The sequence below is a fragment of the Polypterus senegalus genome, chromosome 11 (assembly GCF_016835505.1).
Source record: "Polypterus senegalus isolate Bchr_013 chromosome 11, ASM1683550v1, whole genome shotgun sequence".
Taxonomy (NCBI): Eukaryota; Metazoa; Chordata; class Cladistia; order Polypteriformes; family Polypteridae; genus Polypterus; species Polypterus senegalus.
Window position 1 is genome coordinate 25,370,236 of NC_053164.1, and position 24,415 is coordinate 25,394,650.

Consider the following 24,415-nt stretch of genomic DNA (forward strand, 5'->3'; position numbering starts at 1 on the left):
TCAGGTTTTTTCCCCTCTGTAAAATGATTATAAGTTTTTATACTTTTACTTTGAACATTGAAAACTATTGTATCTGCAGCACAAATATAGGAACGTCACTACTTTTTAGTGTAGGGCCAGTGCTTTATGAAACTCACTCAAGAGACCAGTCTAGTCTCAGTTAAGCTAGATTAGTGTTTTTCATCCGGGGTTCCTGGGAACCCAAGGTTTCCATGAGTGCTAGCCAAGGGTTCCGCCGAAAATGTCCTAATGATATAGGACATACTGGTGGATAATTGCACAGGGTTCTGTGAGCAAGGTAACCATTCACGCAGGGTTCCACTCCAGCGAAAAAGGTTGAAAAACACTGAGCTAAATAAATTGAATGTATGTAGTAAATTATAGTTATGTTACATGTCAGAAATGACACTGGGAGTGGAATGAGCTATATTATCTTGTGCTCCTTGACTGGAGGAACTAGTATTTTGTGTCACTCTCTCTCCTCCAGGTTTCTCTTCAAAGCTAAAAAAGCTGCCTTCATTGCACCTCCACCAGTTATTCCCACAATGCCCCGTTTGGTAGAAGATGTAGTTCCTGATGATCGTGATGACCCAGAGATGATCTTGAACACAACCACAGTGAGTAAAGAGTTTTTGGTACTAAAATGCTGTTTCATGTTTAAGATCAGCTTGTCCTTTAAACTATATCCCTATTTATCTTTTTCTTATAGTACTACTACTCGGTTCGCATATTTGCTGGACAGGAGCCCAGTGGTGTCTGGGTTGGATGGGTGTCACCAGACTATCATCAGTATGACCTCAGTTTTGAAATTTCAAAAATTCGCAATGTCACTGTCACTGTTGGAGATGACAAGGGCAATGTCCATGACAGGTAATACTTAGAATGTTTTATTCTTTAGTTGTATCTGCATGTTATTTCTCTTTTTATTGCAAAGAGGATGTATACTGTAGTTATATGCCCAGAATTAGATCAAGATACCATACTGTATGAAGTATAATTTTTCATTATTTTTTGTGCCGGGTTTTAGAATTTCTAATCTATTTTAGACTTTATATATGATTTAAGCCACAGTCTTAAGTCTATTGTTAATCTTTAAATGAGTCCCATCTTTGGTTAGATTGGCAGCTAAAATATATATCACATACTCTATATGCCTACAATTAGTTGCCAATGTAACTTTTAGTCTCTCTCTTTATGTTCTTTAATGTCTGCTTTTTCAACCTGCTCTGGTTGGTGTTCTTTAACTAATCAGCTTAAGAAGCCCCTACAATTAACTGGATAACCCAAAAAATGTCCTATCGATTGGACCTGAGGCTTTTTAATTAGTGGTGCCGATGCAGATTTACATTCACATTTTTTACATTTATTTACTTAGCAGATGCTTTTATTTAGAGCGACTTGTAGGTCAACATAGTTAAGTAAACTCCAATTTGTGGACTGTTTGAGAAACAAGTGTTACAGGACAAGAGTACATAATTGATCATCACAAGTGAAGAGTTCAGAAAACAAAATACATGCAAGTTATAATTCCTAAGCCATCATGATCTAAGTTACAGTGACAGTTGAACAGAAATTCACCAATCAAAAGAGTCTTCAAACACTTCTTAAAACAGTGAACGATTCAGCAATTCAGTAGAGTTGAACGACATTCCTGAGTGGTAGAGAAGGAACATAAGAACTCAGAAGTATCTCCATATGTAAATATATATATATTATATATATATATATATATATATATATATATATACAGTATATATACTATAAATATAGGTGAAGTCCTACTGTCTGTTCTGTAGGCAAAAAGCCTAGAAGAAGCATATGAACAGTTTATATTAAATATGATTAAAAATGCTAGTTAACAGTATTCTCTGAAGAAATAAGTATAATTACTTTTGGGATCAGTAAAATAAAAGTATGACTGGCTTTCCTCTATCAAACTGAAAAGAAAAACCTAACACGATGCCTGCTAATGTCCATCATATGATATAATCATATGATAATCTAATGTAGTGCATATTTCCATTAAGATCAAAAAATCTCATCCACATTGAAGTTTCATTGTATGATTTGTTAGTAAAGCTTGATCAATGTAATCAACTGCCATGTTTGGGTACCAAAAATAAAATATATACGATTGGTCAGGGTCATTAAAACATGTTTATTAAAATTGCCACAATTTTACTGTAGACAGCTATATTAAAAGATGTTTTTAATTCTGGAACAACAGAACTGTAAGCAGTGTTTTCTCAGTTAATGAAATTAGTATTCACTAATAATTTGTTCTAGTTTCGAGTCAAGTCAATCATTTTTTCATGTGCTTTCACAGTATAAAGAGGAGTAACTGCTATATGGTATGGGGGGGAGAGTTCAGCAACAACACTCAGCAGACACGTATAAACCAAGAGGACCTTGTAATTGGATGTCTGGTGGACTTGGCAACTGGGCTTATGAACTTTACTGTCAATGGAAAAGAAATCAACACATTTTTTCAGGTAAAGTTTGTAGCGGGTCACTTTGTTTACTCTTATTGTTTGGAATGTTTTTCATGGAGGACCTAACTAATAATAAATTACTAAACAAGCTCACACAAAATAAAAATCTTGTATAGAGCTGAAGGTTGATTAATACTTTATTAAATATTTGAGTGAAGCGGGAGGCCTGTTTCTCACTCGTATGAAGTAATTACACAGTGTACAACAAACAAAAGAAACAAGCGAACAGAAATGTCAGATGCCATTGTGTTGTCTAGTCTCTTTCGTTCTAAAAAAAGACAGAGGGAATTTTTTACAGAGTACATTATGAATACCCTGTTAATCCAGCCTCAAGAGCTGGCTTGTGAATTGTTGCAGTAATTTATTTATTTTCCATGTGGAAGTGCCCCTGCTGAGCTGATGCTGCCTGGTGGAAGAAAGAGCTTGTTTACTAATTAGATTGTCGTGATTAGTTTGTATGTGAATTGCATTGTGCAATGCTGACATTGGAGAAGACTCTATATTTCTGAAATTTCTTTCTGATAAAGATATGGACACCATGAAAATTACATTTAATCATTTATTGTTTGCTGTTGTGGTTGTTATGCCACTTACCTTAAACATATCTTTATACCCAGTGATCAATGTGCTAAGAGTATCCCCATTCCGTTCCTGCTGATCCCCTTTAAATGGGCATATGGTTTCAGCTCACACAACTAACAAGTGACATTGAATGGAAAATGCATTGCAGTGAATTGTTTCTCCCTAAGAAACCTATTGTAATTAAGAAAGGGGTATGATTATATACCTGCTGCTCTCTGTAACAATTTGTTTCCATAAAAGTTTAAGGTGTTTCATTACATGTTTTTGTATTGTTATCCTAGCATTTAGTAAGGGTCCGTGGGTGAGAACTGGATGCAAATATATTACAATTAAGTACTGGGAATTACTTTAAAGAAGGAGCACTTAGGAAACATAGTTGATCTGTGCTGAAGATGTTAAAAACAGGAACACATTTGTCTGTTTTTTATTAACAGGTGGAATGGTGCTGTTGCACCTCTCCCACTCAAAGCAAGTCATGTTTGTATTCTTAACATCACATAATATATATAAATAAAATGATATTTTTCTAGATTTATTTACTTTGGTGTCCATTCCCTGACTCCTTCATGTCACTTTCTGTAGTCTACGTATTCTTCTTGTGTTATTTGCTTCCATCTGTCTGAATATCTTGTCCGGCCTCCATTATAATGTCTCTTCTACGATGAATTCTGTCATTTGTACTACACATTAATACATCTTTTTCTCTTCGACAAAGGAGTTGTTGACTAAGGCTTTTACACATTCTCCACTAATTTTTATTTTCCATCAGTAAAACTCATCATCCTAAGTATACTAATGTTAGACTTTCCATTTGTGATCCATGTTCCATGTTCAACATCCTCATTTCATATAACATTTAACTACTTATATAACTTATAGAAACTATAAATAGTTGACATTCCCTACTTTGTTCAGCTCAATTTTTATAACAATTACATCAGCATCCAGTGACTCTCTTACCCACTTTCAACACATACTGTAAATTGCGCCACCCACTGCTGACTAACTCTGCCATTCCAGTCATCCTTTATGAACCCACTTTCAGCATCCCATTTACTGAATATTTTGTTGTCAAATCTTTTCTGTACATAACTTGGACCAACATATATTATGCCTCCTGCACCTTTGTTTCCTACAGTCACTTTGGTACTTCTCGGTTTTACCTTTCACTTCCATACCATCTCTCCATTTCACTTTATTCTCTTTCAGCCACTAATATAATAACATGTTGAATAAGAGGAATGAAGAACTCAAGCACAAGAGGAGAAATAATGTCTTTAGCCTGAATATCATAAAAGAACTGTCTCTGTAATTCAAGGATCTTCCCATTTTCCAGACGTGGTTCTTCTAATTTTGGTTCATTGGCAGCCAGAGTCTGTCCCAAGATGCTTCGGGTACAAGTCTGTATGGGTGTTAGTTTATAGCGGGTGTGATCGACTGTGATAAATGCAGAAGTCCAAATGAAATGTTGGGGTACCATCTGGCCACCCCATTTACATAAAATAATAAGATGAGGCAAAATAACAGGTACAGGATGGCACAATAAAGAACAAAAAAGCTAGGCTCAACCATGGGCTGCAGTTGATAAGCTCTAAAGAGTGGTCAGGCTTCAGGCTTGGAGCTCCATTGGGTTGGTGGTTTATCTCCCAAATGATATGCTTCTTTTCAGGAGCGCCCTGCTTTTATAACTAGTGGACTGGAAGGGATGGAGTAAGTTACCCTCAATGGGCATCTTCTCGGAACTGAATGGAAAAAGAGACTGAAAAATCAGAGATCGTGCCCACTGGTGTCCTGGGATGGTAGTGCTTACTGCCAATGAGCCTGGAAGGTCATGCTGTAATACACATGCATGACAAAGGCCGTTTTCAGTCACATAATGCCATGCTGCTTCCTGCCATCTGTGCTGTGACTTTTCAATATTAATTACATTTTTAGTCTATAGCGTCTATTCTTGTCAATACCAGTTACTATGTTTTTGCTGTGATTCATTCTTAAATCTCCTGTTTAATCCTGACAGTATTATTGCCTACCCCTTGTGTTTGTGTTTTTGTATGATTCTTAGTTTTACAGCACTGCCTGTCAGTCTGCCTCTCTTATTCATCTAATTGTACTTGGCGACGTTAACATTGCCCATCTAACTCTGAAAACCCTAACAAACTAAAAGCATAGGCATGCAAGTTGAGGTTTAAACCCTGATTGAGATTCTTTTAGCCCACAGTGGCTTAACTGCAAATATTATCAAGCAAAATCCATTATCCTTTCCTAGATAAACTTCTATTCAGATTAGCATCTTTTCTTTAGAAAGTTGTCACCACCTCACATTACTTGTAATAACAAGTGTACACTAGATATATGCATTTTAACTTTTTTTTCCTGAAATTTGAATTTTCGCAGATTTTGTGAACATCCATCCATCCGTTTTCCCACCCGCTATATCCTAACTACCAGATTTTTTTTGAACATTTGTATTTCAAATATGAAAGACTTCCTGAGTATGTGTAATATCCTGTGGTCAGTGGGGAAAGAGTAACTAAGAAAGTTAAGATTAAGTGCACATTACAGCAAAGGACCTGGATTTAAATTGTACATTCTTTCTGTGAATGTGTTGTTTTTCAATGGAACAATATAAATATAATTCATTTACTTTTCCGCAGTCACAGTGATCTTCTGCTGTTTTCTCACAGGTGGAGCCAAATACCAAACTGTTCCCAGCTGTGTTTGCACTTCCCTCCAGTCAGAACCTACTCCAAGTAGAGCTGGGAAAACTGAAGGTACACTTTTTTTTCAGTTATAATTTTGAGTCTATAAAGATGTAATTATTTTTGAAGTGAATAAATATGTGAATTCAAAATAATCCATAAAACATGTTTAAAAGTGTATTGAATATACTATATCACTGAAACGGAAAACTAAACTATTTTTATATTTCAGTAAGTAATAGATTGCCAAACTGAGACTCTCTTTTTATTTCATGAGTTTTTTTTTCTCTTTTCTGGTTTACTTTGAAGAATATCATGCCCATTTCAGCAGCAATGTTTCGAAGTGAACGCAAGAACCCTATACCCCAATGTCCCCCAAGGCTGGATGTTCAGATGCTAACCCCAGTGGTTTGGAGTCGAATGCCTAATGAGTTCTTGACTGTTGATACGTGCCGGGTTAATGAACGTCAAGGGTGGACGGTCGAATGTAACAATCCTCTTACCATGATGGCTTTGCACATTCCTGAGGAGAACAGGTGAGACTTAGGGATTGAAATGGGCAAGATGAAACATAGAGCATAGCTGTTGTACAAAGGTATTCTAATTGCTAACATTTATGATGCCAAATGCAGTGATAAAACATTTTAAGTACAGGCAGATTTTCATAGAACTTTGTGAATGTAAGTTTTACCTTTTTGTCTGTTTTCTAAACTACTTTGTTCAGTTTGGTGTCACAGGCTCGAATGAACCAACTCTGAATGGCATGCCTATGCAGTACATACACACACACACACACGCACGCACAAAAACACACACAATGATACTCCCACCCTTTTGTTTTTATGTGCTGAGTCTGCTCAGAGGTACTCTCCCGGTTGGACTAGTCCAAAACACGTCCACAGGGAGACATCCAGGAAGTATCCTAATCAAATGCCCAAGCCAACTCAGCTGGCTCTTTTAATGCAGGAAAGCAGCAGCTCTACTTTGAGTTCCTTCCAAATGTATATTCTTCTCACCCTATCTGTAAAGCAAAGCCCAGATACCCTACGAAGTGAACTCATTTCTGCCGCTTCTGTCACCAATCTAGTTCTTTTGGTCGATATCCACATCTCATGAACACAGATGAAGGTAGAAAGGTAGATCAACTGGTAAGTCAAGAGGTTTGCCTTTCAGCTCCGCTCCCTCTTTACCACAAATGATCAATACAATCTCCGCATGACTGCGGATGCTTCTCTCATCTGCCTATCGATCTCCGTTCTATTCTTCCCTCTTCCTCTTGAGGCAGCACTTTATCCCCCAGTCCCGAGAAGGCACTCCACCCTATTCTGTCTGATGAAGCCAGCTGGACCACAATCATTCATTAAAAGTACTGATGTGATACTGAGGCAACCGAACTGGACACCCTCTACTCCTTGGCTGTGCCTAGAAATTCTGTCCATAAAAACTATGAATAGAATCCATGAGAAAGGGCAGCCCTGGCAAAGTTCCACACCCACCAGGAAGGAGTCTGACTTACTGCTGGCATTGCGAACCAAGCTTTCACTTCTGTTGTACAGAGAGTGATTAACCCGCAACAACTGGCCCAGTACTCCGCACTCCTGGAGCACCCTGCTCAGTTCACCCTGAGGAACATGGTCATATGCCTGGTCAAATCCAGAAAACATGCAGGCTACTTGGGCATACTCCCATGAGCCTTCTTGATTTCTTGTGAAGGTAAAAAGCAGGTCTAACATGCCTGGGACGAAACCTGCATTGCTCCTCCTAAATCCGAGGCTCGACCAACAGCCAGATATTCCTTTCCAAAACCCTAGCATAGATCTTCTCATGTATGCTGAAGAGTGTGATTCCCCTAAATTTGTAAAACTCCATCCAGTTCCCTTTCCCAACCTCCATGCGATGTTAATGAGGCGTATTAGCCAAAACATTCCAGAGCATTTAAGAACTCCACTTAGATTGTCGGTACCTGTCTGCTGCCTCTGGAGTTTCACAAGCTAACCAAGCTCGAAAGACCTTCTTCTTCAATTGACATCTGCCTTTATTGCTGGCATCCACCATGGGGTTTACCACCAGGGTTTATAGTTGTTCTGGAGCAATACTAAAGAAAAGTAGCAAAGATAAAAATTATGCTGTCTTTTTTTTTCATGTCATGTTTCTGTTACTGTGGTGGGCTGGCGCCCTGCCCAAGGTTTGTTTCTTGTCTTGCAGCCTGTGTTGGCTGGGATTGGCTCCAGCACACCTCCGTGACCCTGTAGTTAGGATATAGCGGGTTGGATAATGGATGGATGTTTCTGTTAGAATCAATATCATATTATACAGTTTCATTTTTTAAGTAAGGGTAGCAGCTACAGTGAACTTTTTTAGCATGCCACGAGCAAAAGTGCAGGTAATCAGTTTTTTCCCCACTGGTTTTCTGTGGTGGCACACTTATTGTATCCCAAAAAATCCCAAGGCACACCACTATTCTACAAACCACAAAACCATTAAATCTCTACACTGCCTGAAGCAATAGGACTACCAGAGACGCTGACAAAAACACGCAGCTTGTTTTAAGTTTAAACTATGTCATTACATTTTTAAAAATTCACTCTACATTCTTAAATGTAATCTTAAAATTGACTCTACATTCATTTTTTGATTTAGCGGATATTTACTTCATGATTTTTGTGTTTATTTTGTGATTTTATGTTTTAATTTTAGATGCAATTAATTTCATACAATTACTGTATGCGAATAATTGATATTCTTTAATCGATTCCAGCAGTAATAAATATATGTACTGTATATGTATATATGTATAAACTGCTCAAAAACTCCTAGACTACCTGTGCAACCTCTGTAGGGCCCAGGAATCTCTTCACGCTACCAGTAGTGACACTGACCGTAGCCAAATGCAAAATGAGTGAAAAAATAGATGAGGAGGGAAAAATGTCAGTGGCCTCCCTCCACCTGTTAAACCATTCATTCCTGTTTTGGGGGTCGTCTCATTTTTGCCACTCTAGTGCACCAAAGCAGCTGAAATTGATTAACAACCTCCTCTGCTACTTAACTGACCAGATCAAAAGACCAGAAGTTTGATTGACTTGATGCTATACTCTAAAAAGTGTTCCTTTAATTTTCTGAGCTCTATATAATTAACTCTTTCAGGGCTAGTAATTTTTTTTATTTTCTCCCAGGTCTAAATATTTTTCCCAAAAACTCAATTTTCTAAAAAGTATACAAAGCAAACACCAAATGCATTTCAAAATTAAACATCAGCTTTCTAAGATCGGCTGTCACACGGCTTACATACTTACTACATACCTGTTTGTCTAACCATTTATATTCTGAATGGCACTATCTGGAAAAGAAACAGATACCTGCCTTTCATTTTTGATTTCCAGATCACTTTCATCAAAATTGGAGTTTAGTAAGTCACAGTCTGATTCAGCAATAATATGCAAAATGCAAAAAAAAAATAATAATGCCCACAGAGTATTTTGCTTTGCACATTCGCTTTGCTCTTTTGCCCGACGTCAGTGCCATTGTAGGCGTTGTTTACTCTACGCTTCTCACACACACACACACACACACACAAAGGGATTCGATGTCAAGTCAATGAGTCTAACAGTCCTCCTAGCAAAGAGGGTCTACCCGTAACCTGATGGTGAGTTTTGTTGACGTCTACAGCTGATTAATACCCTCTGCCCCTGGATGACAACTAAAGTCGACATCCATCCTCAACTCCTGCTGTTGATAAAAGTCGACATCAGCCCTAAAAGAGTTAAAGAAATCTGTATCAGCTAAGCACAGATTAAGCGACTTGGCTTTTATAGCACTTCACTGGAGCAGCACCAACCCTCTCTCAACCTGCACATGCCACCAGTTACAAGATGCTTAGTTAAAGTGGTAATTGAATTTCCAAAGTCTAGATGACACCATACTTTAAGCACAGGTTTGCAATTAATGCAAAAGCTTCCTTAAAAATCCACCAGTGGTAATCCTCCATGTTTGTCCTTATGAATTACTTAACTTCTCTTGTCCATATTGTTAACTAGTTGCACAGTCTGGAGATTCATGTGTACTTGTAGTCAACGACTGGGATCTATTGCTTCCTTGCAGGTTTAGCCATTCTGTAGAGGATGTTTTGACTTTTAATGTTTATGATAGTATGGGAGGTGAAGGATGGACAGAATTTTGTAATACTTACAACAATTTAAACTATGTGGTTTTTCTAACAACCTGTCCCTTGATATCATGTGATGCTTAGGGCCACATTTTTCAGTCAGTTGTTTAACTTTTCCCCACCTTTCATGTTTTTCTGTAGGTGCATTGACATCCTAGAACTGTCAGAGCGTCTGGATCTTTTGAAGTTCCACTCACACACCTTGAAGCTATACTGTGCAGTCTGTGCACTTGGGAATAACCGTGTAGCCCACGCACTGTGTAGCCATGTGGATGAAGCTCAACTGCTGTACACCATTGAGAATACCTATCTTCCTGGCCCTCTACGTAGTGGCTACTATGACCTGCTCATCAGCATCCATCTTGAGTCTGCCAAACGTTCCCGCCTCATGATGAACAATGAGTTTATAGTGCCAATGACAGAGGAAACACGCAGTATTACTCTCTACCCTGATGAATCCAAAAAGCATGGATTACCAGGAGTTGGCCTCACCACTTGCCTTCGTCCCAAACTGCACTTCTCTCATACAAGCTTTGTGGGCACAGATGCAGATCTTTACACTTTGAGCCCAGAAATTCCTTTACAGGTATTTCTTTAAAAAAGCATGTTAATATGTTAATATTTAATTAGATGAGTATTACACTTAAGCTGTTTGTAATCCTTACTATTTTCTCATAAATGAAACAAATGCAGTCAAAATAGGAAAAAAAAAGTTGTTTGTTAACAATTACATTTCGTAAAAAATTTGAATCCTTCCTTCATCCTTTAAACATGACATTTTCAAGGCATTCTATTCTTGTCTTATGTACCATCCTTGTGTTCTTTTCAGGTATATTGCATAGTGGCATAAATCATAGAGTCAAAAAATAATAAGCCTGTTTCGCAAATAATAAAATGGAAATTATACAGTAGTTACAATTAGCACAGTAAATTAATTTTTATGTAAATTGGAAATTCAGAATAGCTGTTTCAGATATTAGTTGAGATTTACAGTACAGAAAATACTGTTTTTGGATTGGTGGTTTCAGGTTTTCTTTTTGCTAGAATGTTGTCCTCTTGGACTCATAGGACTGAGATCTCTAATCCACAAAGGAATGGTTCACTGCTGAGTGTCTTAAAACTAAGATGAAAATTAGTATCTTCAAATTGTATGTCTTCTCTGTTTCAGGTAAAGGGTGATTAGCTCTCTCAAATGGAGTTCTTTGGGTATCTTAGGATTTTGTTTACAAATCAACATAAAGGTTATTATGTAAGACTGACAAATGAATTGGTGCAGCTGCATCAGTTTCTGGACATAGTAATGAACTGCAGTTGTAAAGCGAGAGCAAGACGAGGCTTTACATTTACCAGTTAGTGCACATGCACAGCCTCCCCTGTAGTCATGATCACTAGATAGTGAGATTTTAATCACTAGTGGCCTAAATGAGGTTACTGCAAAGGGTTGCAAGGCTCACTGTTTGTGAAAAAATGAGGAGCTTAGCAGTATGGGAACCGAAGATCCAGTTAAGATGGTTTGTTGATGTAATCAGGAATCCCTCTGGTGTTTTCCTTGAAAGTGCACTAGGTACAACCCCCTAAGAGGGGACTCAGGGATGGATTCTGGTCCCTTGAATGGCCCGGGAGTGTCTGAGAATTTTTCACAAGGTGCTGGTGGGAGTTGGCAATGATTGGGTGGCCTGTCCTGTCCAGCTTGGCGTGTTACCACCATGCTACTTATCAGAATAGCATTTGGTATTCAGTATTTTGTAACTGAATAAGGTGTAGCTAATAAGTTGTACAAGGTACACGAAATATAAAAAGATGTATTATTAGTCGTTTATCACTTAAAAGACAAACTGTATGTTTTCTACTAACTTCAGCAGTAACTGGTTGATTACCAGTTTGTGTTTGAATATATATATATTCTTAGGTCTGAAATGCAATCTGATTAATTGGGTGCTTTCCTACCAGGTAACCTTAATTAATCAGATTGCGTTTCAGACCTAAGATTGTAGTGAGAAGTCACACCTTTTATTGGCTAACTAAAAAGATTGCAATGTGCAAGTTTTCGAAGCAACTCAAGCCCCTTCTTCAGGCAAGATGTAAACATCTTGAACATACACTGATTACATCTTGCCCGAAGAAGTGGCCTGAGTTGCCTTGAAATCTTTTTAGTTAGCCAATAAAAGGTGTCATTTTGCTTGACTTCTCACTACATTAATAATGGCTAACACGGTCCAACAACCGAGTACTGCAGACCTAAGAATGTAATACTCCAGTCTTCACGCTGCCAAATAAGCAAACCAGCTACTGTGGTGCATCGTCAGAGGCTTTGTCTCAGGCTCTGAGGTTCAATCCCCATAAGGGGATGAAAAGTGAAAACCCTGATGAGCCCTGATAAGGACGAAACATGTGTCCTCTTTGCATTATTTGGCAGATACTGTATAATATATATACATATATTTAAACTGAATCTGTTTTGGGTTGTCTTCCAACTTTATAGTGATTATAGATAGACAGAACTTTATTTGTCCCGGGGGAAGATTTGGCTTTTTTACAGTAGCTCTTTAAATAAATAAATACATAAATAGGTAAATAAGTAAATACATAAATAAATAAATATATACACACACTTTGGTCTGAACACTCACTGGAATGACTATAAAGCAGGAAAATTCAAAAGAAAGACAAATCCTAACTTGGCTGCCACAATCACAGTGAGGCATTATGCAGACGTATTGCTGTTGGTATATAGGAGCCTCGGTAGCGTTTCTTGACACACTTCTGATGAATCATTCTTTGTCTGAAAGTCCTCAGTATTGTTGTGTCACAGAGAGGATGTGCAGCATTCAAAATGGCACTAAGTTTTGTTTTAATTCTCTCCTTCAGTACTACTTACAGGGGATCCATAGTGCTTCATATAGCTGATCTTACCCTTTTAATTAGTTTGTTGATTTAATAGCCTGTCTTGAAGTGATGTTACTAGCCCAGCACACCACAGTGTAGAAAATTGCACTGGCCATCACAGAATTATCGAAGATGTGAAAGATGTCACTTTCCCACATTAAAGGAGTGTCCTCTGTGTTCCGAGACCATCATCATCATTTACAGTACGTGGACCCCCAAGTACTTGTAGGAGTGTACCACCTCTACATTCATTCCTTGAATAGTGACCTCTTATAGATGTTATTTGGTTCAGCAAAAGTTAATTACCAGTTGTTTGGTTTTGCTGATGTTAAGATGCAGACAATTTTCTTTGCACCAAAAAGAAATTTTTTCACCTGACTTCCATACTTTTGTCTCATTCTCTTTATAAATACACACCATAAGTGAAGAATCATCTGAGAATGTCTGCAAGTGACATGACCTGGTGTAGTATTTGTAGAGGGAAGAGAAAAGGGGACAGGACTATTCCTTGTGCTGCTCCAGTGTTACATCCGTATCAGAGACACAGTCCTTGAGTCTCACAAATTGCAGTCTGCCTGACAGATTGTCCATTATCCAGGTCACCATAGCCTCATCCACCTGCATATCTCTGAGTTTACCCCTTAACAGGGATGACTTCTTTGGAACAGGAACAATGCAGGATGTTTTCCGCAGTAGTGGCAGTTTCTGAAGCCTTAGGGACAAACTGAATAGAACAGGAGTGCCCACACTTTTTCGGCTTGCGAGCTACTTTTAAAATGACCAGGTCAAAATGATATACCTACATTAAAAATGATATATATATATATATATATATATATATAGCATATATATATATATATATATATATATATATATATATCCTCTTTAATAAAACCCTTGTGTGCATCCAGTGTCCATGTGTGTCTTCTGGTGAAGTGCGCATGCGTGGGGCCACACAGCACGTGTTCAGTCTCTCACTGTGCAGAGATACGCACACAGGCGCGGACGAGTCACGCACACACACAGGCGCGCGAGTCACGCACACATACACACAGGGGCGCGCGAGTCACGCACACACACAGGCGCGTGCATCACACACACACAGGCACGCACAGTCCGTGTGTGTGTCTTCTGGAGAAGTGCGCATGCGCGGGGCCACACAGCACGTGTTCAGTCTCTTCCTGTGCATTCCCTGTGCAGAGAGAGACAGACACACATACATGCGCGCGCGAGTCGCACACACACACCCGGGCGCGCGCGAGCGCGCGTCTCACACACACACACACACACACACACACACGCGAGACAAAGAGGCACGCGCGACAGACAGACACACACACACACACAGGTGAGAGACAGACAGACACACACACAGACACAGAGGCGTGCGCTTAAGACACACACGCGAGAGTCACACACAAAGGCACGCAAGAGAGAGATACACACACAGGCGCGCGCGTGCATTGTTGCAATGTTACTTTTCTTGGTTGTTTATTAAATTACAGATTTTTCAAATGTTCATTTTTTCCCCTGTGCTTAAAACTCATTAAAAAAGAGAGTTTTTAGCGAGCGGTCATAAGGCTATAGCGCAAATTCTTGCAGTGTTAGTTTTCTGTATTGTTCAAGATTTTCTTAGTCTTAGTCGATGTTTTTACATTTAGTTTACTATTACGCTGTGCTTTCTATGGTATAGTTAACTATATTTGTGCTTAAAAACTTAAAAAAATATATATTTACATACAGTTCATACGGTCTGGAACGGATTATGGTTGTGAACCGAGGTTCCACTGTACAGTATTACTGTCAGACAAAATTACAGGCATTTCACGGAAATACAAACCAGTATTACTGAGAGAGAAAATTAAAGGCACACAATACAGTGACGCATATTACAGCCACATACAAGGTCCCTTGCCATTTAATATAGACTGTTCATACAAATGTTTATGCACTACTGTTCTAGCGCCCGTTATTTTAATGGGCTTAATGTCTAGTATATATATATATATATATATATATATATATATATATATATATATGGTTAAAATAGTTTTACTGTCAAATAATGCAAAGAGTATGCGGCACGTGTTTCGCCCTAATTCTGGGCTCATCAGGCGTACACACTCACTGCACCCCCTCTTGGGAATTGAACCTCAGGCGTCAGCGGCTCTTAAATTGCGGCGTGTGGTTCGTTTATTTGACAGTATGTAGATCGGGGTAATTACATTCAAGGCAGTAGTCTGAATCACAATCTGACTGTATGGGTGGTTACCTACCAGGTAACGCTTGTGGTTGGCAGCAAATCGGCTAACATCTGCCACGGTGCCCTCTTTCAGTTGCGAGAAGCAGATCATAGAATGGTTGAATAGTTTTACTGTCAAATAATGCCTGAGGAATTAGAATTAGGGCAAAACACGTGTCGGGTACTCTTTGCATTATTTGACAGGCCTACTTGTTCATGAAACTAACTGATGCTAAAGAAGTTGCTTTTGTGTACCCAGATGAGGGATTATACCTAACGGAATTATTACCATCTTTATACCATCATTTTTAAGATGCAGCAATCATGGTCACTTGACAGAGTTTGAGTTTCATAAACAAAGAATGGAATGTAACATAAACAAAAATGAGCTTTGTCAAAATTAACCAAAATGAACAATCAGTCTTCATGGCAGATTTCCATAATATAAAACCACAACATAACTCCAGATATGTGTATAACAGCCTGGTATTGCTATGGCTAACACAAATTAATGCTTGCTCCCCATGTTATGCAGTAGCCTTTCATCTGCAGAAAGAGAACCTTTTTGGTAGAGCCTTCATGCACATATACTGTACCGTATTCTCTCTGTCAGCCTTTGCCTGCCTTTCTGTTGCAGAAGTTGTCAGTCCTGCCCTTTAAGCACAAATCTGTAGCTGCTTGTTTTCACTTCAGTCTTTTTTTAATTAAGCAAATTACTGTATTACTCTAATCTTAATTTTGCTCTTAGTCCAAAGTACATTAAAATCACTTATTGTTTTACATGTTGCCCTTTAGAATTTTTTTTTTCACTTTTCATGTAAATCGCATTTGTACTTTACATTTGGTTGGTATATGTGAATTAAATAGATTTTCTCAAGCTTTATTTTATGATGTCCCTGCAAACATGTTAAACTCTGTGCTTCTGTTTTAAATTAAACGTAGTTACTCATTCTGTTGCATTTGTATAAGCCTCACCTTTTCATAAGCCAATTTGTTGCATCATGCTCATGTTTTACCTTAACTTTTGTTTAAATACTTGATTAAAATAAATAAAAATGTCATGCACATTTCCTTAAGCTAAGGGGTACACAATTGCAGTTTTTTTTCTGAATGTATAGTACCCATCATTTTGACATTTAGTTTATTGTGTTCTTATCGCTAATCTCATAATTGTGTAAAAGAAAAAAATAAAATACACACTCCATTGCTTTTTTCTGTTACAGGTCCTGAAGAACAAAGCAATAAACATGTTGACAGAGGCTGTGCAGGATGGGGGACAGCACATGCGTGATCCAGTAGGGGGTAGTGTGGAATTCCAGTTTGTACCAGTGCTGAAGTTGATAAATACTCTGCTTATTATGGGTATCTTTGAGGATGAGGATGTAAAACACATTCTCAAAATGATTGAGCCCAATGTATTTGGCATAAGTGAAGCTGAGGAAGAGAAAGAAGAAGGAAAGGAGACTGCAAATGGAGAAGAAGAAGCAGAACCATCCTCCCTTGAAGCAGAAGAAGATGAGGGAGTAGGGGAAGAGGAAGAGGAGGAGGAGGAAGTACTAGAGGAGGAAGAGAAAGGGGATGAAGAGGAGGCAGAAAAGGCAGTTGCAGAGAAGGAGGAAGAACCTGAGGAAAAGGAGGCAGAAGCTGAAGAGCAGGAAATTAAAGATGAAGAAGGAGGACTGGAAGAAGGCCTCTTACAGATGAAGTTACCAGAGTCGGTAAAACTACAGGTCTGTACTATTTTCCTGGTATTGACAAGGTTAATGTCCAATTGGAAATCCTAGTCATATTGTACCTAGTGTTCCATCAGTCAGAAGTTGTGTGGTTCATTTTCTGTCATTTACAATAGTTTATTTATCAGCATTAACCTCTAGCCACTTGTTCAGCTTTAGGCATTTGATGTGTTAAGTTATTAGTGGTTTCCTGTTTCTGTAGCTCTGTTTGACTTATGTCTGCCAAATGTTTTCACTTAGTATATTTATTAATGTGATTAATACGTTGTGGTGGTGTGAAATACATGTTCGATTAGGGGAAACAAATGTTTAGGAATACACTTATGTTTGTAACTTTACATAATTATAACACATTTTTGGAATAGAAAACATTATATTATGGCAGAATAATGATGCAATAACTAGTCCATAAACCTCCAAAATCTGTTGTCCTGGGTTTCAGCTTATCTTTAGATTAATTGTCACATCTTAAATCCTTGCATGATATTCTCAAGTTCAGGTACTTCCTGTGTCTGCATGGACTTTCTTTCAGGGTTCCCTTTTTCCTTCCACATCTCCAAAGACATTTGTGTTAATATGCAACTTTATGCTGCCCCAGTGTGACTATTTGTATAAATGTTAGATTGGAGATCAGCACAATTCTTGATTAAATAGAAATTTCTATTATGTAGAGTAGAACATGATTCTAATTTATAACTATTATACACACTGTTTTTTTAAAGAACAATAAGCATATTTAATCATTTATTTTGATTCTAGTAGTGAAAACTTTATTGCAAAAATTTTAGCAGAGCTATAAATCATTTTTAACACCTTATGGAGCATAAACAACTAGTTTAAGTTTATAGACAAACCAGCCTTACAACATTTTCAGGCTTTATTGAAGAATGCAGGCCACTTAAAATGTTTCTCGCTGCTTTGTACACCCACTTTGAAGAGGAGCTTATACAACAACAACAACATTTATTTCTATAGCATATTTTCATACAAATGATGTAGCTCAAAGTGCTTTACAAGATAAAGAAAGAGAAAAAAGACAAAATAAATAAGAAAATGGAATTAGGGAACACTAATTAACATAGTATAAAAGTAAGGTCCGATGGCCAGGGAGGACAGAAAAAACAAACAAAAAAAAAAAGAAAAATCTCCTGACGGCTGGAGAAAAAAACAAAATCTGCAGGGGTTCCGAGGCCATGAGACCACCCAGACCCCTCTAGGCATTCTGCCTAACATAAATGACCTCAATCAGTCCTCATGGTATTCATGGAAGAACTTGATGATGACGGTCATGTGGACTTCTGGCCTTCTTCTTCTAGTCCATCAATGTAGGGACATCACGGTGCTTTGATCAGGTGGTGGTGGCACAGATCGTCACCACAGAAAACAGAAAAAGAACAGCAGAGAAAGTAGGGGTTAGTATGGTTTTTGGAGCCACCATAAATGATAATGATATTTAAATGCATATACAGAATAACAGGGTTAAATTAAAATGAAGCTATGAGAAAGCCATATTAAAGTAATGAGTTTTTAGCAGTGTTTCAAAGCGCTCCTCTGTATTAGCCTGGCGAATTTCTATCAGTAAGCTATTCCAGATTTTAGGTGCATAATAGCAGAAGGCCACCTCACCACTTCTTTTAAGTTTAGCTGTTTCAATAATAATCAGACACTCATTTGAACATCTAAGGTTACGATTTGGAGTGTAAGGTGAGAGACATTCTGAAATATACGATGGAGTGAGATTGTTTAAGTTGTTATTTAAGTTATATATTACATAACTTATTTATATATATACTATTATTATACATTATTATATATATATATATATATATATTATATAAGTTATATATTATTTAAGTTATAGTTGTGATTATTATTTAAACATAATCAAGGATACTGCAGACAGTTTTAATGAGTTACTCTTGTTTATTTAACCGCAGTTGCTTGTTGACCATATTATGACTATTAAATTCATATACCTAAGAAGACAATGAAACAGTAGTCTGCCTATGGCAAGTTGTGGCCTGTAGCTAAAAGACTGAAATCCTTGCCAGCAGTTAAGAGAAACATTTGACCCCATTATCTGTTGTTATGCAGCTCATCTTCTCCTCTTAATTTTTCCTTAAACCCCTCTACAATAGCTGCACCTGTGTGACAGTCAAGAAAAAAATATATGTTGTAAAAAATGGCTATTTAGTGTAAAGTATGTACTAATAAAATTAACTTTTGAGCAAATGGGGGACTTCAAGGTTCTGCTATAGTGTGAATCTGTTATACTGTAGCTATGAATTATTCTGCATGTCTCAACTCTGTTTCAGTTTTCTCTCGATATCCATTATATAGAGAGGGAAATGCAACATTTCAAAAATAGTTGCGTAACCATTTTTAAAGGATGTTAATCATTTTTGTAACCCTCATTCATTACAGTGATTAATGGGAATCTTTTCTTTTGTCATGTAAAAGTGATTTGGTTTGTAATCTTCGTGTGCCCATTGGAGCTTGAAGGATACAAGGAGGTATTTAACAACTGACTATGTTCTTATTCAGATCACATTGAAAAACAAATTGAAATAAGGACTTTGAGACAATTAATCGTGTAGACCTACAATGTACTAGTGTGCTATGCTGGGCTGGTTTTTGTTTTTTATGTGATGCTGCACCTGCTCTTCACGATCCTTTTTTTTGATTATACAGGTTTGGGAGTGTAATGTTAGGAGTATATTAAACATACTTGTCATATTATATGGCATCATTAGTAATCTGTGCTATGTAGGAACTTACTCATAGACCTCCAATCAGATGGGGAAACACTATACTCACAGGTTATTATAATGTTATAAAAAAGTGGAATATTACTTGTTCAGGAACTTCTGCAATTATAGCTTACTTGCTAGAAGCTACCATTTGAAATGTCTAAAATCCTGTAAAATGATGTGATAATTACTCTAGTTTTCAAAACACACTCTTTCTGTCTTAGGTCATTGGAGCCATTGCTGTAACTAGCATGTAGGTATGGCTAGTCTTGTAAACATCTTGTGGGACATAATAGCCCCAACAAGATTTAATATTGGTTAACATCCTCACTACTTTACCCACTAAAGTTATCCCCAGGAATGAAATCCTAATGAAAACATTCTGATTTCTCAGGTGTAGAAGGAAGATAGCACGGTACGACTGCACCTAGCACTTTTGCTCACAGTTCACCTTTTCTCTGTCCGATCAGGTGTTGGTTTCTACTGAAACCTACCTTAAGTTGTTAGCATAGGCTTCTGCTCTGCATGACTCTGTAATTCAAGAATACATGCATTTTTAGAATATGTGGATGGATGAATAAGTTGATGTATTAGTAAAATTATGAAACATTCCTTTTGACTTTTTATTTTTTGGCAGATGTGCAACCTTCTTCAGTATTTTTGTGACTGTGAACTGAGACACAGAGTTGAGGCCGTCATCTCCTTTTCAGACAAGTTTGTAAATCTGGTTCAGAGCAATCAGCGGCAGCGTTACAATGAGCTAATGATGGCATTTACAATGTCAGCTGCTGAAACTGCTCGCAAGACTAGAGAGTTCCGCTCACCTCCCCAAGAACAGGTAAGATACGATTGGAGCATTTCTCCCTCCAACAACTTGGTAGACTCATCAGAAGGAAACTTCTGTTTCTCAGAAATGTACAGATCAAAGAAAATATAGATTTGTCTGCTAGTGAGTTGTTTGAAGAGCACAGATACTGACTTTGAACAGTTAATGAATAAGTTCAATATTTTTCAAGTTAAAGTTATATCTTCACAATCACGGTATATATAGATTTGACACATGAAACTATGTTCTATTAAAAAATGCCTAGCTTCCTCTTGCACTTTAAAATGGATGTAAAGGATACCAAGGTCCAAATGTGAAAACAAAAGCCTTAAACTTATAGAATATATACAGTTTTGAAGCCGAGAGTGTTATCGAGTATTGATTGGCATCTTGACATTGCACACATATTAAAACGCGGTGTATCTGTGTCACTTTAGGAAGGAAAAACAGCAAAAAGCTAAATATTTTTGTGAGATTGAGACTGGTTGTGTGCTTCACCTCACTAGTCGTCTTCTGTCTCTGCCACCTTTCAGCCCCAGGGGTGCAGTTTCCTCCAGTGTATCCATATCACCTTGAAAAAGCATCTTTATGCGCTGTTATTGGCATTATTGAATTTCCCTGTTCTGTAGACAAGTACACAATTATCACTGAAAAAAATGTCACACGATCACTCAGTCTTTATGCTTTCATACATAACAGTATATATATCTGGTATAGATATTTGTTACTTTATAGAATATGAAGGACTAAACATTTTGGTAATTGACAAGTATTACTAAAACATTTTCAGTATTCAATGTTAAAACAGGTTATTTTCCACCAGTAAACACACTGATAAAAAGCAATTATTGAATATATGGGGAGAGAACCTACAAAATCCATGTAGACTCTGGCACACAGAGTTAAGAATATTTGCCAAAGTGTTTTTCGCACTACTGTTCACTGATAAGCCTTGTTTGCTGAATATTTTCCTGGAAATGTACCATACAGCCAGCACAGATAAGCATTTTTTTCTCAATGCCCCATTAACCTTTACAAGATCAGTGTAACATCGTAAGCTGTAGTAGCCATGTGTGGAACTTTTATGCATGTGTGTTGTCACCACATGTGCACTACTCCAGCTGTATTTGCACTCTGCATGTGTTTAAAAAACATAGGCAAAAAAAATAACTTTCAGTGTTTTTATTTGAAGTTACGATAGCTGACTAATACTGAGAATATTTGAATATGAGATTACTCAAATCAGTGAGTTACTGTGGGAGAGTAACAACAAAGGATTCATTACCATTTACAAGGCATTTCTATTTTCTTGATTGAAGAAAAATATGAAGTATCTGTATAAATTGATCAGTAACAAAGAAGACATTCCAGCTGACAAATTTCACACCATGGTTGCATGCTGGCTGAAATATAGCTTCAAAAATGCAAAGAATTGAACTCTGTAACTGTAATAGTATATATATATATAATATTTTTATTGTGTTTTTTGTTTGTGGTCATCATTCCATATATGTCATGTGTTGCTAGAGGCTTGGTGGCGCAGTTGTGAGCACTGCTGCCTCACAGCTCAGGTCATAATTCTGCCCATAATAATCAGTCCAGCATAGTCGCCAGAATCTTCCCTAGCCATAAGGTACACTTGAAAGACTATTGCACAATTATAATCCACTCAAAAATATTTCAGTTACTTTTTTTTCAATTGACTTCAATGCATTTTGCTGTATTTGTCAAAGTTCACAAACATTTCTTGAGATTTTTCCAAACATGACGAAGTAAACTTAGCATGCTTCTGTCATCACTAGTTAGGAATAATAGTTCTGCATATGTCAAAACATTTGTACTAAACCTATTAAACTTTAAACTGAATAAAATCAAATGTATATTTATATCATCTACTCAGTTCTTGTCATTTGATTATATGCTATGTGCATGCTTAACCCTCTCCCTCACGTGCTGTCACTAAGGCTCAGAAGCACACAAGTTCACAATGATAACCAGCAGTGGTAGGCAATATTCTTTGGTAATATGCAATAATTATTGCAAAATAATGCAGTAAATTCATGTTGAGTTGCGGGAATAAGGTTTCATGTGCATGTCTGCATTAGGGGTGCATGAATGGGAAATTTCAAAACTCCACCAACGATAGCTGCTGTGAGAGACAAGCAAATATGCAACCTCAAAAAAAGCAATGTATCCAACCTCAAGAAAATAGACAGCTTACGTTTTCATCATAAGCATGTCTCAGAAAAGGGGAAGGCATGTTTTCTTAAATCACTAGAAGACTTTGGAAGTGGCTAGTATTGCACCTTTCTCTAGGAATATACCAGCTTTGGAAGGGGTCGGAAAAACTTTACAGATCTCTGCACAACTGCATAGAGTAAATTTGAATCTGTGAATTTGAGGTTATGAGATGCTCCTGCTATGAAGGCAGACCTAAAAGAGCAAATTATTTTTTACTTATCAGAATTTCCAATATTTAGCATGTCTCCACTGCATTATTTTTAATTTCAGTCATTTCTTATTTAATGTTTTATCATTATGTAGAATTAACAAGCAAGAAATACACCTTTTTATTCTATAAATTTTGAACTCCATGTATTTTTAAACTGCATATACAATGCACACTTAGTTCAAAATTACAGACAATAAATGTTACATTTTGCTTAACGCTGACGTTGTTGCATTAGGCATGTAGTCGTAATAAAAACTTAAGCAATCTAGTAAGGAAAATATGTAGTGTTTTGATTTGGAAAATAAAATCTTATGTCACATGTTGTTAATTTGTTTTCTCCACACAGGTGAACATGCTTCTGAACTTTAAGCACTGTCCGGACGAAGAAGAATGCCCAGTACCAGACGACATCAGGGATGAGCTAATTGAATTTCACAATGATTTACTGACTCATTGTGGTAAATACTTTTCTCTTCTGTCTTATCCTAGCAAGTGTGCTAATTTGAAGTTATTTATTGGATATCATTGCCTAATCTCTGAGTGTTCTGGAATTTTACTCTTCTAGGTTGTATATACAATAAAGATACAAGGATTTATTTGTATTGGTCTGTAAAAAACCTTGTTTTACAATTCACAAATTCCAGCATTACAGGTCAAATAATAAGAAATGACTGTCTGGCCTGCAAAAAAAATGTAGTAATCATATTTTTATCATGGGGAAGAACAAAACTGAAAGCATATAAATCTGATAAGTCAGGATAAGGAAGTGAAGGACAATAGATCCAACAGAGTAGTGAACTTAGTGAACATACCCTGTTCATTAAATATGTAAACTATTCAAAAGACAGTTCCACCTACTGTATTTCTTAAGGTGTCACCTTGAAACTATTTCATTTATGTAGCAACAAAGGAATTTCACCAGTAAATGTGTAGTTGTGCTTTAACACTAAAAGTGAAAAAAAAATTGTTTATATTGACATCTTCATTTGAAAAAAACAACAAAAATAATAAAAACTTTGGTGGTATCTCAAAGCAATCAAGCACACATACAATACACTATATATTGTAAAAGTTCAACTGTCAAGATTGACATAATTCGGAAATATTCCTGTTTATACATTTTTTGAAATTTTGACCTTTTTGCAGCTTTTATTTTTTGTACATAGTCTATTGGATGTCATGTGTCTACTACTGCATGTACACATGTTAATTGTTTATATCACATTGGCTTGAATATTTTAAAGTGAGCTGCATTTTAACTTGTGTCTATACCATCCATCCATCCATTATCCAACCCGCTATATCCTAACTACAGGGTCATCGGGGTCTGCTGGAGCCAATCCCAGCCAACACAGGGCGCAAGGCAGGAAACAAACCCCGGGCAGGGCGCCAGCCCACCGCAACTTGTGTCTATACTTTATTTTTTAAGTAAAGCAAAAACTGGGTATGATGTTAAACTGCATCCGGCCCTACAAGAGGTCCTCCAGCTTGCTGGGGAATCATGGGGGTTATGGCAGCCACTCCAGCCACCATAAAAAAAAACTTCACTCAGCTCCGAGATGACAGACAGGATTCTGTTCTGCTGCTCACA

General features: G+C 37.3%; 1 protein-coding gene across 10 annotated transcripts in view; it reads left to right on the forward strand.

The window, feature by feature from the left end:
• Positions 1-24,415, forward strand: part of LOC120538749 (ryanodine receptor 1-like) — a 364,839-nt gene that overhangs the window by 124,524 nt on the left and 215,900 nt on the right. For all 10 annotated transcript variants that reach the window (XM_039768185.1, XM_039768186.1, XM_039768187.1 and 7 more), the window contains 9 exons: positions 488-617; positions 710-870; positions 2,327-2,492; positions 5,759-5,845; positions 6,083-6,309; positions 10,077-10,521; positions 16,287-16,793; positions 20,184-20,384; positions 23,171-23,282. In XM_039768185.1, the coding sequence (XP_039624119.1) occupies positions 488-617; positions 710-870; positions 2,327-2,492; positions 5,759-5,845; positions 6,083-6,309; positions 10,077-10,521; positions 16,287-16,793; positions 20,184-20,384; positions 23,171-23,282 (2,036 nt within the window). The remainder of the gene's footprint in view (positions 1-487; positions 618-709; positions 871-2,326; positions 2,493-5,758; positions 5,846-6,082; positions 6,310-10,076; positions 10,522-16,286; positions 16,794-20,183; positions 20,385-23,170; positions 23,283-24,415) is intronic.